Raw genomic sequence first — 14481 nt, forward strand, 5'->3', positions numbered from 1 at the left:
GCGTGCAGACGGCAGCCTCTGTCTTAGCCCGACACACTCGCACACACGTGGCGTCATCACACGCTCTGGGCATGGCAGCTCACGCTCATTCTCCGCCTCCCTCCGTCCGTTTATTACTTTAGGCGGAGGATAACAACATGGAGCCTTGACCTTTCACAAGCTACGCACACGAGACGTGTCTCAAGTGTGCTGACTAAAACGATGGGGTTATTCCATAATACGGAGGTCATTCATCCTCTCGCGTTGATTGATGCACGCACGCACGAGCACACACACGCACACGCCACACACACACACAAGGGGAGGTCCTGATGACGTCATTGTGTTGACGCCCGCAGGATTCAAAGATGGGCTTCGGCATCGCCGTCTCCGGGGGGCGGGACAACCCCAACGAGGACAGCGGGGAGACGTCCATCGTGGTGTCGGACGTCCTGAAGGGCGGGCCCGGGGACGGCCTCCTGTTGTGAGTACCGCTGTCAGGGTCTCTCTCAGAGCGTTCCTTTAGACCCAGAAGGGTCTGGAGCTCAGGTCGGTGAAGGTAAGGAGAGTTCACAGAGGGAGAGCAGAAAAGAGCAGGATTTTGGAACTTGAAAACCCCCGAAAAAGTAATCTCCCTCTGGTTTGGTGCTGTGATTGACAGGCCAGATGGATGCGCTGAACCAATCCCAGAAGAGATGCCCTAATTGGTCAATCGTGAGCCGGGTGTGGTCTGCAATCTGAACTCATAGAGAGACAGGCGCAGTCACCTCCAAACAGATATTTGCGCATTTCCCGCTTTAATAACTGAGGGATGCTTATACCATTTCTAGCAACAAATTACACTCAAATAATAGCTTTAGAATCTTGCCTACAGCACCTTTTTTAACCTTTTGTAACAGAAATACACACGATAAGAAGGACAAAGACGCTGAAGTGAATGCAGTGAAATGTGCAGCCTCAGCATCATTTATCTGCATCGGTTGTCGTTGTCAACACCAGTCGCTCTGCGAGAAATCTGTTGACCAGTGTGTAATCTGACCAGGAGCTTGTGTGTGTGTTTTCCAGTGAGAAGGACAGAGTGGTTCAGGTGAACGCCATCCCCATGGACGGAGTGGTGCACTCCTTCGCTGTGCAGACCCTCAGGAAGTGTGGGAAAGTGGCAAAGATTGTGAGTATTACCCGGGACTTTGTTTCCTATCAAAACAGACACTGTGTCCAGTCGTTTCGGGGATTATCAAGATGATGATATGACGATCAAAGATAGGGTCAAGAATTTGTACTGTGGTGAAACTGGATGAAACTGAAACCATTTGCCTGGATTTGAAGGCTGTAAGAAGTTAAAGTATTTTTATCTAAAGATAGGGAAGGAATTTTACAGATTTCGTATTTGAGGTATCGGTTAACTGAGCTGTGCACTGCATAGTTAACAAATGCTCAAATGAAATTCAACATCTCAAAAATACCAAGTTGTTGTGATGAGTCAGTGATATGAGACACCAGGCCCCTTGTCAATAGGACCATGCTTTATCATCATCATACTGCGTTCGTCTCCATGGAGATCTGGTACCATAACATTGTCCTCCCCCACCCCCCAGACGGTGAAGCGTCCCAGGACCATCCCGGTCTCCTCCGGGAACCGCCCGCCCTCCCCGGACGACCGCGTCTTCCACAACGACTACAACGACGACTACAACTACGACCCGGACCGCCGCAGCGTGTACAGCGGGGGTCCGCGGGACCACAGCCCGGAGAAGGAGCGCGGCACGGGCGGCGGCTACACGGACTCGGGCTACCAGACGCGGGAGCGCGACTACGACAACAACAGGGACTACGAGCGCGGCGGCGGCGGCGGCGGCGGCGAACGCGGGCGCAGCGCCGACCGCGACCTGAGCCCCGACCGCAACTACCGCCGGGACGGCAGCAGGGGCCGCGTGCTGGAGCACGAGCGCAGCCCGGACCGCCGCGAGCGCAGCCCCGACCGCCGCTACCGCAGCGACCACGCCCTGGAGCGCGAGTACAGCCCCGACCGCCGCTACCGCAGCGAGCGCACGCTGGACCGCGAGCAAAGCCCCGACCGCCGCTACCAGGGCGACAGCCCCGGACGGAGGTCCCGGGACCCCAGCTACGAGCGCAACCGGCCCCGGGCCCCCAGCGACCGCAGCGACCGGGACCACTACGCGCCGCGCAAGCACGAGGAGCCCATGAGGCGCGGCGGCAGCCGGGACCGCCTGGACCGCTCGCCGTCGCCCCCGCCGGCCCTGAGCATCCCCCTGCCCCGCCCGGCCTTCCGGGACATGGAGCCCCTGGAGAAGCCGGTCAGCGTGCTGCTGCTCAAGAACCGGCCCAACGAAGGTCAGCGCGCGCGCACGTGTACACAAGCACGCACACACCGACACACATACATGCACACACATACACGCACACACACAATCATACACTCTTTTCTCAAAACTGCCCGGAGAACCTAATGACACACTCACGTTCACTTAGAAAATATATATATATAAAAATGGGATAAATGAGTCATATGGGGGAGCACTCGCCTTTCAGCGCCTGTACATTTCAAGTAATTGACGAGACGTCCATTCAAATGTCACACCTCTAAAAGAGACCAGATTGTATGAAACATTAATAAAACCTCATGAGCATTTTAAATATATTCCACCGACTAAATCACTCGTTGGGGGCACTTAATTAGTTGTGTGTTGAATGTCCCCTGAGACTCACACCTGTCCTTCCTGGCCTCCAGAGTACGGCCTGCGTCTGGGCAGCCAGCTCTTCATCAAGGAGATGACCAGCACCGGCCTCGCTAGCAAGGACGGGAACCTCAAAGAAGGAGACATCATCCTCAAGGTCAGGGTCAAAGGTCACATTTCATGAATTAGTTCTGTAACACTCGCACACACGTGCTACCATTTTTATTCTTATTAATGGCATTGATGTCCGATGAAAACGACGGCTGCTTTCTAATTTTCCCGTCCTCAGATCAACGGCACGGTAACGGAGAACCTGTCGCTAAGCGATGCCGGGAAGCTCATCGAGAAGTCGCGCGGGAAGCTGCAGCTGGTGGTGCAGAGAGACAGAAGCCAGGTGCTGGTTCGAATCCCGGCGATGGCCGACAGCGACTCGGAGCTCGATGGTGAGATCCCCTACAAACTCAAAGGCAGCCGCACCTATCCAGTTTAACGGAGCATCCACTGATAAGATCTGATAGGATATGGCCTCATACCGGTGGAATATATATACCTGTGATCTCTGTGTTCTGTGCTGTTGTGGTCGCTGTATTTTGTTGTTGATACTTCACCCCTGTTTTGCATTTGGGAAAATAAAATCCATTTTATCCACATAACTCACCCTCCATAATTCTTCTATACACGCAACCCTGCACAAAAAAAACCTGGTCACTGTGAATTCACTAACATGTAGATAATAAACGCATGTTCCACATCAATATCATATCCATGTAGAAATCTGTCTAATGAAAAGTATTCACCCGGCAACCGAAATCATATAAAAAGAAAAAAAGATTCACCTGCAACGCTACTCATTATTTGCTTTTCCTCTTTTCTTTTTTTGTGAAGTCACATGAAACCATGCTGTTCCCTGATTGGTCGGGGCCTCTGCTCTGGGCTGTTAGAACACGCCCCCCAGAGACTTGTGACCTACTTTGACGTGTGTGTGTGTGTGTGTGTGTATTTGTGTGACTGTGTGTGTGTTGTGGTACGCCAGCGAGCACGGTGACATGCTTTTGGCCAGGGGACCTAATCCCTCCCATTATAATCCAGCTATTGGATATGACAGAAAGTCATTTGGTTTGGCCCCAACACATCCCCCACAGCCGGGGACAACAGGGCCAGCGCGCTGTGTGAGCCGGGATGGACTCTTGTGTCGGTGGGGATTAATCAGATCAGACTTAAAGCCAGGTCAACTGCAACTACTGTACAGAAAATACAGAATCACCGAACATTGCAGAGCAGAAATTCTTTGTTACTTCAAATCCAATCCGATTTTAATGTTCGCATTAGGAACAAAACAACCGTAGATTACGTTCTCACAATTCTTGGAAAGTGGTAGGATTGTCAGGCTCGGCATTGTGGGTAATCACATGTAATCGCCATCGCCAACACGTCGTTTATGATCGCGCGTTAATCAGGTTAATAAACATCGCTGATTCCAAATAGGCTGGAGTTTGCTCTTGGAACTGATAAGTGTGTCTTGCGTAGCCAGATACACATCTCATATCCTTTCCCAAGAATGCAAATATAAGCAGCGGACTTCCTCTTCCTCAGCAAAACCAAAAACACATGCAGGGTTCAACGTGGCGTGGGTTCCAGTGAGACGCCATCCTTGATCAGAACTTTGACTTAGTTTGAAAGGACTTAATCACTTCTAAAAGTACAGTACCTGGTAACAGCTTTAGGACGTACAAAACCAGCAGAACTGAATGGACCGGCTCTTATAGTGTGGTTAAGTAGTTAACCACACTATATCATAATAATTGATACATTTATATGTATTAACATGGTTGGTTAATATGTACAAAACACAAATACTGAGAAGGTTTGTTGACGATACGGAAACCAAGGCTTTAGGAGGCAAAGTTTACAGACTGGATCGACCGGTTTATGAACGTCACACAGAAACATGAGCTCATGGCAATGAATATGTCTCTTTAGACGTGTATGTATATATATTTGGGTGCAGTTTCTAGGGAGGGTGTTTGTAAATCTCTAGTGTAGATTTACACTAGAGATTACACAATAATCTCTAGTGTAAAGTATATTTAGCAAGAACTTTTTCAGTACTCATAAATATTTATATACCATAATATATCTCTCTATTTTTAGCTAGTACAAGTACATAGTTTCCTCATAACTTTGCTTGCTGCTCTTCTCGGGTGCGCTCACACACGGCTTCATGTCAACCCAGAGGGCCCCTGGGTTTTACTCATCGGAGCATATTCATGTATTCATATATTCATCACAATAAATGAAGACCGAGGCTAGTGCAGAACAGTTCCCGACGGGTCGGAACGCGTCTCGGTGTGGGTGATAACGGCTTCTGTTGTGCTCCTCCTCCTCCTCCTCCTCCTCCTCTGCCAGATATCTCTGAGATAGAGTCCTACCACTCCTACTCCCCACAGGAGGACCGGCGGGCCCACCACTCAGATCTCTCCTCTCACTCGTCCAATGAGAGGCTCCGAGACAAGACCAGGTAAACCGACACCGGGGGGCGCTGGGAGAGGGCCACGCCCACATTCACCGGCGCATTCCAGCGCTGACTCCGGCTCAACAGGCCGGGCAGGTTGCAACCCCACCGCATCTCTTTAGGGTTCATCTCACAGACCCCCCCCCCCCCCCTTTATGAGTGATGTGTAGATCATGTGAGTGTAGTAAGTGAGTTATATATATATATATTATATATAGCGAGGATTCTTGGACAGGAACATAAGTGCTACAGTAATACATCAGTAATACAATAATGTATCAGGGGTAGAAGTCCATTTCCTTTAAGCCCAGGGTGTTGCCAAATGCCCTGCGTTATAAACCTGACCACGGTCTATCGTGGCTGATAAGCACCGCGGTTGCACAGGAGGTGCTGTCAGCCCACAGCGAGTCCGGCCCTCCTCTTGACACACTGCGATGGCGTGTGTGCGTGTCGTCCACTTTTATAGCGAGGACCCACCCAGCAGGCTGGCCAAGATGGGCGCCATGCCAACGCCATTCCGGGCCCCTGATAGGTCCGCCGAGGACCTGCCCCCTTTGGCAGCTGACAGGGAGGAGCCCAGGTCTGAAACTCCCCCAGGTAACTGGATCACAGCCGCGTCGTCCTCTGTTTGTGTTTCAGGTGACGTGGTTTGATATCAGAGTGAAGGATTACTGCCTGTTCAACACTTTGTCCCTTTTGATTGTCTTGGAGTTAAGTCAATGCAGTATTGTTTTGGTGCGTGAATTCCACACAAATACCTCCCAAGTACCGGCTTCTCATTGTGTGTGTGTGTGTTTGTGTGTGTGTGTGTGTGTGTGTCCTCCCCCCCCCCCCTAGTGCCGGTTGCCAGGGTAACGTCCAAGCTTCATGGTCCGCCCAAGTTGCCGCTCAAGCCAAGCGCAGAGGACCAGGAAATATATGGGTGTGTACCAGTCATGCATATCCCTGACACATCCTGGTGTGATCGGAAGCATCTGCCCCATTATTAGTAACTTATTAAACTGCCCTCAAAACTTTTTACAGAAATGCATTCTGTCAATTTCCAAGTTATTATTGTTCTACATATTGTACTGTACAGCACTGTGAGAGTGAAGAGTGCTACATGAAGTAAAATTATTATTATAATATTTTGATTACAATTTTGTGTGTGTGTGCGTGCAGGCCCAACACGGTGATGGTGCGCTTCCAGAAGGGCGACAGCGTGGGTCTGCGGCTGGCGGGGGGCAACGACGTGGGCATCTTTATCGCCGGCGTCCAGGAGGACAGCGCCGCCGAGAAGGAGGGGCTCCAGACCGGAGACCAGATCATGAAGGTAGGAGAGAGAGAGGTAGAGAGAGAGAGAGAGAGAGAGAGAGAGACTGCAGAGCCCTTGGGGTAGACGAAACCCTGACAGAGAGACTTCCTAATCAAGTGTTTTCCTTACACGTTGGGCACATTGCTTTGACAAGAGCCCTGGGCTCAGTTTGGACCCTGAACGCAGACAACAGGTGCGTCACCGCGCCTTGGCAGCAGCCGCGGGCACCAGTGGCTTAAGGAATTAGAGGTGGAGTCGTAAACAGGAAGGCGGAAATAGAACGTGTTGAGGAATGTATTCATCTCTAAACGCTTGGATATTGTCTGGCCTCGTTCTGTTTACATCCCCCTCGCTGCCAGAGTCCTGTCTCTGACCCCCACTGTTAGTTGATGACACCTTTTCCCTGCCCTCAAGCCCCTCCCGGCCAAAACCCTTTCTCGGACCCGCCCTATTGACTGATCAAAAGGTTAATATGATTACATCTTCACCCTGCCCTCAGACCTGTCCCGACCAAATCGCCGTCTCCGACCCCCACTTTTAGTTGATTGTTATTATGTTTCGCCCTCACCTTTTTTAGCCCCCTCCCCGCCAAACAGCCGTCTCTTTCCCCCCATTACACTTGATGAGTTGATTAAACAATTCATTTGGATTTACCTCTATCCTGTTTTTAGCCTCATCCCTGCCGGACCTTGTTCTCTAACCCCCTATTGTTGTTAAAGTAATTGATCAGTGGAGAAACTGAGGGGGTTGCTATTTGCACCAAATGGACCTTTGTTTGTCTCACAGTCCAACAATAGATCAGTAAGCCAATGTTACCCAGGTAACATTGGCACACGCTTCAAATTATTCAGACTAGAGAGGGTGAAGCTGGTTTGTGATTTGCTTGTTTGAATCACCAATGGGAATCAGGGGGGTTGCCCCTTTCTGTATGTTACCAGCCAATGATGGGTCATGGTCATGTCTTTTGATATATTGTGTGATGTACTGTGATGAATTAGAGAAAGATAGCGGTTGTTTGGTGTTTCTGGTCATGTTCTGATTCTTATGTTCTGAATGTTAACTTGTGAACAAAGCTCATAGGAAGTAAGGGACTGGGGAATGTTAACTGGTGTACAGCTCATAGGAAGTCAGAGACAACAGAAATGGCAGTTTCGGCAGATAATATAACATAATAACATTACAATTCGTGACCCTTTTTCAGCCTACATATACTTGCATTTCTTACTTACTTGCATTTCTTAATTACTTCAAACTCTCTGACAGGGTACAATATAAAGTCATTGCGATGTGTGGGCTATTCGTTTATTACACCAGAGTTTCTACCATCTCCTGTGTTCTTGAAGCCCCTGCTTGAGCGTTCCACAAAAGCACATTATCCCTCACAAAGTCCTTGACTGGTTAATTGAGAAATAAACCGAGAGCGGGACACAATAGTCCATATTTGACAGATACGAAACATGAGATGCTTACATAATCGTGTGTGTGTGTGTGTGTGTGTGTGTGTGTGTGTGTGTGTGTGTGTGTGTGTGTGTGTGTGTGTGTGTGTGTGTGTGTGTGTGTGTGTGTGTGTGTGTGTGTGTGTGTGTGTGTGTGTGTGTCAGGTGAACAACATGGACTTCCGCGGCATGGTGCGGGAGGACGCGGTGCTGTACCTCCTTGAGGTTCCTAAGGGGGAGGACGTCACCATCCTGGCCCAGAGCAAACCAGAGGGTGAGCACTCAGGACGGGGGCCAGCACAGCACAGCGGGATGTCCCATACCGGCCGGGACTCTAAGCTTAAGCTGGTCCAAAGGAGCTCTTTATCTCAACCCCGTTGAGTTCAGGGAGCAGTAAAGCAGCAGTAAAAGAGCACTCTCTAACTGAGTTAAAGCAGCAGTAAAAGAGCACTCTTTAACTCAGCCCTGCTGGAGTGCTCCTTTACTGCTGCTTTAACTAAGTTAAAGAGTGCTCCTTTACTGCTGCTTTAACTAAGTTAAAGAGTGCTCCTTTACTGCTGCGTTAACTCAGTTAAAGAGTGCTCCTTTACTGCTGCGTTAACTCAGTTAAAGAGTGCTCCTTACTGCTGCTTTAACTCAGTTAAAGAGTGCTCCTTTACTGCTGCTTTAACGCTCCTTTTGGACCAGCGTCCAAATAAATATAGCAGTAGCACACAACGGTGCATGTGTCTGTCTGTGCTTGGGGGTGTTAATGAACAGATTTGTGTTGGTTCTTTGTTTTCACCTGAGCATAGATCTATTAAAGCGGATCGGAGGGGGGGGGGGTGTAGCACCCTTAATGCAGCACCCACAGGTGCGTCAGAGTGCCCTGGCAGCACACACACACTGTCGCTTAAGGAATTAAGTACAGGTGTAAACTGCGACAGGCAGCTCGCAGACAAATCTGCGAGCTCCAGTTTTAACTGCTCTGGCAGGTGGTCTGACCCCCGCCCCCCCACCCCCCCCCCCGTTCAGACTGACTTCTCAGCCAAACCAATCACAAACCGTTCATCTCACATGGGGGGGGGGGGCGGGTCTGATTCGATGACTGACAGCTATCATAACCAATAGGACGGCAGATGACCCCCGTGTGCTGCTGTGCTCCCCCCCCCCCCCCCCCCCAGTGTACAAGGACATCCTGATGTCGGGCCGCGGCGACTCCTTCTTCATCCGCACCCACTTTGAGTACGAGAAGGAGGCGCCGCAGAGCCTGGCCTTCTCCCGCGGCCAGATCTTCAAGGTGACGGACACGCTGTACGACGGCAAGCTGGGCAACTGGCTGGCCATCCGCACGGACAAGGAGAACCAGCTGCTGGAGAAGGGCGTCATCCCCAACAAGAGCAGGTAGGGGGGGGGGTGGTCGTCCTCCGTCGGAGCTCCGCCTCCTCTCCAGTGAAGATCAGACACCCCCCACCCCCCCTTCACAGAGTAGTTCCCCTCGCTGACAACCGTCAGCGAGGGGAACTACTCTGTGAAGGAGGGGGGGGGGGTGTCTGATCCTTAGGGGCCGCTCTTCCCTAATTGGTTTCGGGGGCAGGGGGGGGGGGGAATCCATTCTACCTGTCAGTCACGTGCACCGTTGATTGACAGGCAGGGGTGTTGCGTGGGTGTTACCGTAGCTCCAAAACGACAGTGGGGCACGTGGTCTTAAGTCGACGCTGGGTGTGTATCCGTCGAGAGCAATGCCGGCTTTAGTTTTGCGCTGCAGCCAATAATGTAGTTTGCCTTTTTTAAAGGGGCCGTCTAGGTGGACCACTTGTGATGTCACTAAGGCACAGGGAAGGGCAGACTTTCCCCCCCCCCCCCCCCCCTTGTTGATACGCTGACACCCTGTACGGGACGTCCACAGGGCGGAGCAGATGTCCAACGTGCAGAACGCCCAGCGGGCCGCCGCCGGCACGGACCGCGGGGACTTCTGGAGGCTGCGGGGTCAGAGGGCGGCCAAGAAGAAGGACCTCCGCAAGAGCCGGGAGGACCTGAGCGCCGCGCCCGTCTCCACCCGCTTCCCCGCCTACGAGCGGGTGGTGCTGCGAGAAGGTACCCGGGCGGACCACGCCCTGCGCACTGCACCGGGCTGAGTCCCGCCCTCTAGCACGTACAGAGAGGGACAATTCTTTCTTTCTGTTTTCTGGACACTTGTTTACGTTTGGTTTGCCTCTCGCTGTCTCCAGTCGCTACCCTTCCAATCGGAGTTGAGGAGGAGGGGGGGCGGGGTTGTAGCCAGAACTTTTGATCGGAGGTTGACCGTTAACCCAAAATGGCTGATAACGGGGGACTCGTGGATAGTGTCAATTTAACCCAAAGAGGGCAATTTCAGTCCATATTTTTTATTCTATTTCTAAAAAAATGTTCTTTGCATTAGCGTCAACATTTGGAGCAGGATCAATCCATCCACTACGCTACTGTGTAACCACTCATCATCATCCGTCTATATGTGCTTGGGTTGCTGAGGCCATGCCCTGATCTCTGCGGGGTCCCTCCGTGTTTGTGTGTGTGTTGTACACAGCTGGGTTCAGGAGGCCCGTGGTTCTGTTCGGACCCATCGCAGACGCCGCCAACGACAAGCTGGGCAACGACCTGCCCAACGAATTTGTCGTCGCCAGTAAGTATTGGATGTAATACTCTGGTACTACACTAGGATACTTGTTTGCCCTGCAGGGTTGGGATTTGAGTCATTATGTAGACATGTCGGTAAACTTTTTTACATGGTAGAACTTAATCAAATGTTCACCTCGTACGCCCTCGGCCCAGTTCCTGCGGCTGCTGCTTTGAGATCGCTCTTTTTGCTAATGGCTCATCGCTGCAGGGAACCCACAGCCTGAAGAATGAAGCCTGCCCCCGGAGAATAAGGTCAATTCTAAAAATGGGCATAATTTCACTCTCCTTTTAGAGACCGAACCCAAGGACGCAGGCAGTGAGAAGTCTTCAGGCGTGGTCAGACTCAACACAATTCGACAGCTCATTGAACAGGTATACTACCATAAATCTCCAGAAAATGTTTTGAAATAAGATTGTGGGGTGAGATGAATATTGATTGATTTGACTAGATTGATTGATTTAATTTTATTGCATTGAAGTGTCCTCCACCCTTAAGGTGCCCAGCCCATGCGTGCTCATAACGCACCGTGACAAACACACACATGATAACGTACAAACATACATTCAGAATTGAACAGCTCCGTCCGAGATAATGACATAATCACACACACACACACACAGCCCCTAAAAAACCTTAATGAGTCTGGGACACGACACGTCAAACCCACTGAGTATAAGTGAGACGGCTCTTCTTGGCTCTCCAGGACCTGCACGCCCTGCTGGACGTCACGCCCAAGGCGGTGGACACCCTGAACTACACCCAGTGGTACCCCATCGTGGTGTTCCTCAACCCGGACAGCAAGCAGGGCGTCAAGGCCATGCGCAACCGCCTGGTGCCCGGCTCCAACCGCAGCGCGCGCAAGCTGTACGAGCAGGCGGTCAAGCTGAGGAAGACCTGCTCGCACCTCTTCACCTGTGAGTCTGCCTGCCTGTCTGTGTGGCTGTCTGGCTGGCTGTTTGTCTGGCTGTGCTCCATCTATCTGAATGTCTTGCTGACTGGCTGTGTGTCTGGCTGGCTGTATGTCTGGCTGGCTGTGTGTTTGTCTGGCTGGCTGTGTGTTTGTCTGGCTGTCTGTCTGTCTGTCTGTCTGTCTGTCTGTGCTCTGTCTCTTTGTCCGTCCGTCCGTCCGTCTGTCTATGTGTTTCCTCCGGACTACCACTGTTGTACTCAAAGAACTGCCGTGAACACTATTAGACCTCGGCTCTATTTGTCCATTTCAACCGAACCGTGAGCTCTTGTTTTGTGCCGTTTGTCTCCCAGCAACCATCGACCTGAACTCTGCTAACGACGCCTGGTACGGCAGTGTGAAGGACTCCATCCGGGAGCAGCAGCAGAGGGCCGTGTGGGTGTGTGAGGGCAAGGTGAGGCCGTCTGAGCTGTGGAATCAAGTGCAAAGAAAAATAACGACTTCAGGGTTTTGACAAGGCCATGATAAAAAAAACGCTCCGACGTTACCCGCGACAAATTCCGTTTCCCTAGTCCATAACGAAAGTCTTGACTTTCATTCCAAAGTGTCGTCGTTTTTTTTTTTCTCCATATGACAGTTGTAGGAACAACGCAGGCCACTAGAGGGTGCTGATGGAAAACCGCATATAGTGCCGCTTTAAAACCGGGGTTCATATCCTCTCGCCCTCCCAACAGCTGGACGGTTCGGAGGAGGACCTGGACGTCCACGACGACCGCATGTCCTACCTGTCGGTGATGAGCGTGGACTACCTGAGCATGGACAGCCGCATGACCAGCGACTACGAGGACACGGCCGACGAGGGCGGAGCCTACACGGACAACGAGCTGGACGAGACGCTGGAGCTGGAGCCCCAGCCCGTCTCCGCCATCGGACGCTCCTCGGAGCCCGTGCTGCCCGACGAGGTGAGGGGGTCGGGAGGGTCGGGCGCTCACACTTACACCCTCACTTAAAGCTGGGGTAGGCCAATTTTTTAAGTTTTTTTTTTTTGATGAAATTCTATTGACATCGCGGCAGCAATCAATAAATCAAATGTTCTGACAAAAAAAAAAGAGAAAATAAGAGATTAATCTGGTATTTGTGGCTGTTTCATAAGCGCTTCCACTCATTTCCATCAGCCTAAATGAACAATGCCCACGCATGACCGGAATCTTCCACAGGGGCTAGGGCAGACCTACTGCTAAAGCCAGCCAGCTAGTCACATGTTTTTGGGGGGGGGGGGGAGGCTTCGGAGGGGGGTCTGAAGGCAGGGCTAGGACTCAAGCTCAACCTCTTGCTGTTTCTCCATATGGCCTACCCCAGCTTTAAGACAGAAGCATCGCAATGTTAAGCTCAGCTTCCATATGTTGGGTCTCTGTGATCTGACCTGTGAGCGTCATGTAGACGGCGTGTGTCCGTCACTCCTAACACTTATCGTCACTGTGCGTGTGTGTGTGTGTGTGTGTGTGTATGTGTGTTGTTCTCCGTGTGTGTGTGTGTGTGTGTGTGTGTGTGTGTTGTTCTCCTTGTGTGTGTGTGTGTGTGTGTGTGTGTGTGTGTGTGTGTGGTGTGTGTGTGTGTGTGTGTGTGTGTGTGTTGTTCTCCCTGTGTGTGTGTGTGTGGTGCTCCCTGTTGTGTGTGTGTGTGTGTGTGTGTGTGTGTGTGTGTGTGTGTGTGTGTGTGGTGCTCCCTGTTGTGTGTGTGTTGTTCTCCCTGTGTGTGTGTGTGTGTGTGTGTGTGTGTGTGTGTGTGTAGAAGTCTCACCCTGAGCCCAGGGCTCGGATGAGGAGGTCAGGCAGCCGGGAGGCCCTGACCCAAGACCCCAGCCCCCCCCCCTCCTTTGTCCCTGAGCCCCCCAAGGTGAGGTCTAGACCAGGCTGGACCCCAAGGGTCTGCTTCATTCACTGGGCTCACATCGGCCATATATGATGCACATATATATATATACATATATACATATGTGTATATATGTTTCCATATGTGTTGTACATGTTTCAATATATTATGAATGTATTTTTTACTCAGATTGCGACTACTTTTCAAATTCTTCCTCCTGTGACTTTAATATATATAGGCCTATATTTTATTTTATTTTTGGTACACATTATTTCATTTTTTTATAAATACAATATAGTTTTTTTTTTATAGCATCCCGCTCTACTTCCAAGCCTCTGGTCGTATTTCTGCTATCGTAGGCCTTAGCTGATGTATGATTATTACATAACATGTAAAATATTATATACATAAGTTATAATAACAATCACCTTTATATCAAATTATATACATAAGTTATAATAACTAAGTTATTATATACATATGTAATTGTTGAACCTGTGAATATAACATGTATGATATTATGCACGTAAGTTAAAAAGAAAATAACATTTACATAATATAACGTACATATGTCATTGGTATAATAACCTATAATATGTATATACCATGTATAATATTACAGAGCTAACATTTCTATGATATCATGTATGTACATAACCTACAGTATGACACACAGATCTCCTCCATAACGTCCCCCCCGTCCCCCCCGTCCATCTGTCCCGTCCCCGTCCCCTTGTCCCCCCCCAGCAGGTGCGCATCCAGAGCCGCACCGAGTCGTCGCGCGGCTACGACTCGCACTCCAGCAGCACGCTGAGCAGCGAGGCCCCGGGGGCCAGCCGGCCCCTGCCCCCGCCCGTGGCCCTCAAGCCCTCCTACGGGCCGCGGCCCGGCCAGGAGCGAGCAGCCGAGGAGCCGGCCCGCGAGGAGGAGGACCCCGCCAGCCGCTCCTTCATGGGGAAGGTCAGCGCCTCCTCACGCCTCGGCTCCATTCACTGTGTTCTGTGTGCTTTTAGATTTTATATATATACTGTATATATATATATATATATATATATATTATTATTTTTTCCTTCTTCTTTCCTGTCTGTTCTCAGTTTTAACTAAATCAGATATCTTAGTTTTTTTTTTATCATTATTTAGTCCTTTT

The 14481-nt window shown here is 50.6% G+C and overlaps 1 protein-coding gene across 10 annotated transcripts in view; it reads left to right on the top strand.

Moving 5' to 3' along the window:
- tjp2a (tight junction protein 2a (zona occludens 2)) overlaps positions 1-14481 on the top strand; it is a 33441-nt gene that overhangs the window by 15180 nt on the left and 3780 nt on the right. For 6 of the 10 annotated variants that reach the window (XM_084486736.1, XM_084486738.1, XM_084486730.1 and 3 more), the window contains 19 exons: positions 339-463; positions 1045-1147; positions 1575-2331; positions 2729-2832; positions 2965-3118; positions 5082-5193; positions 5654-5784; positions 6025-6109; positions 6349-6499; positions 8083-8191; positions 9081-9300; positions 9806-9993; positions 10463-10558; positions 10847-10926; positions 11259-11469; positions 11816-11916; positions 12197-12424; positions 13254-13358; positions 14082-14294. In XM_084486736.1, coding sequence (XP_084342862.1) covers positions 339-463; positions 1045-1147; positions 1575-2331; positions 2729-2832; positions 2965-3118; positions 5082-5193; positions 5654-5784; positions 6025-6109; positions 6349-6499; positions 8083-8191; positions 9081-9300; positions 9806-9993; positions 10463-10558; positions 10847-10926; positions 11259-11469; positions 11816-11916; positions 12197-12424; positions 13254-13358; positions 14082-14294 — 3273 coding nt within the window. The remainder of the gene's footprint in view (positions 1-338; positions 464-1044; positions 1148-1574; positions 2332-2728; positions 2833-2964; positions 3119-5081; positions 5194-5653; positions 5785-6024; positions 6110-6348; positions 6500-8082; positions 8192-9080; positions 9301-9805; positions 9994-10462; positions 10559-10846; positions 10927-11258; positions 11470-11815; positions 11917-12196; positions 12425-13253; positions 13359-14081; positions 14295-14481) is intronic. The other 4 variants (XM_084486737.1, XM_084486739.1, XM_084486732.1 and 1 more) reach the window with 1 other exon arrangement.

The sequence above is a fragment of the Micromesistius poutassou genome (genome assembly GCF_964030765.1).
Source record: "Micromesistius poutassou genome assembly, chromosome: 22".
Taxonomy (NCBI): Eukaryota; Metazoa; Chordata; class Actinopteri; order Gadiformes; family Gadidae; genus Micromesistius; species Micromesistius poutassou.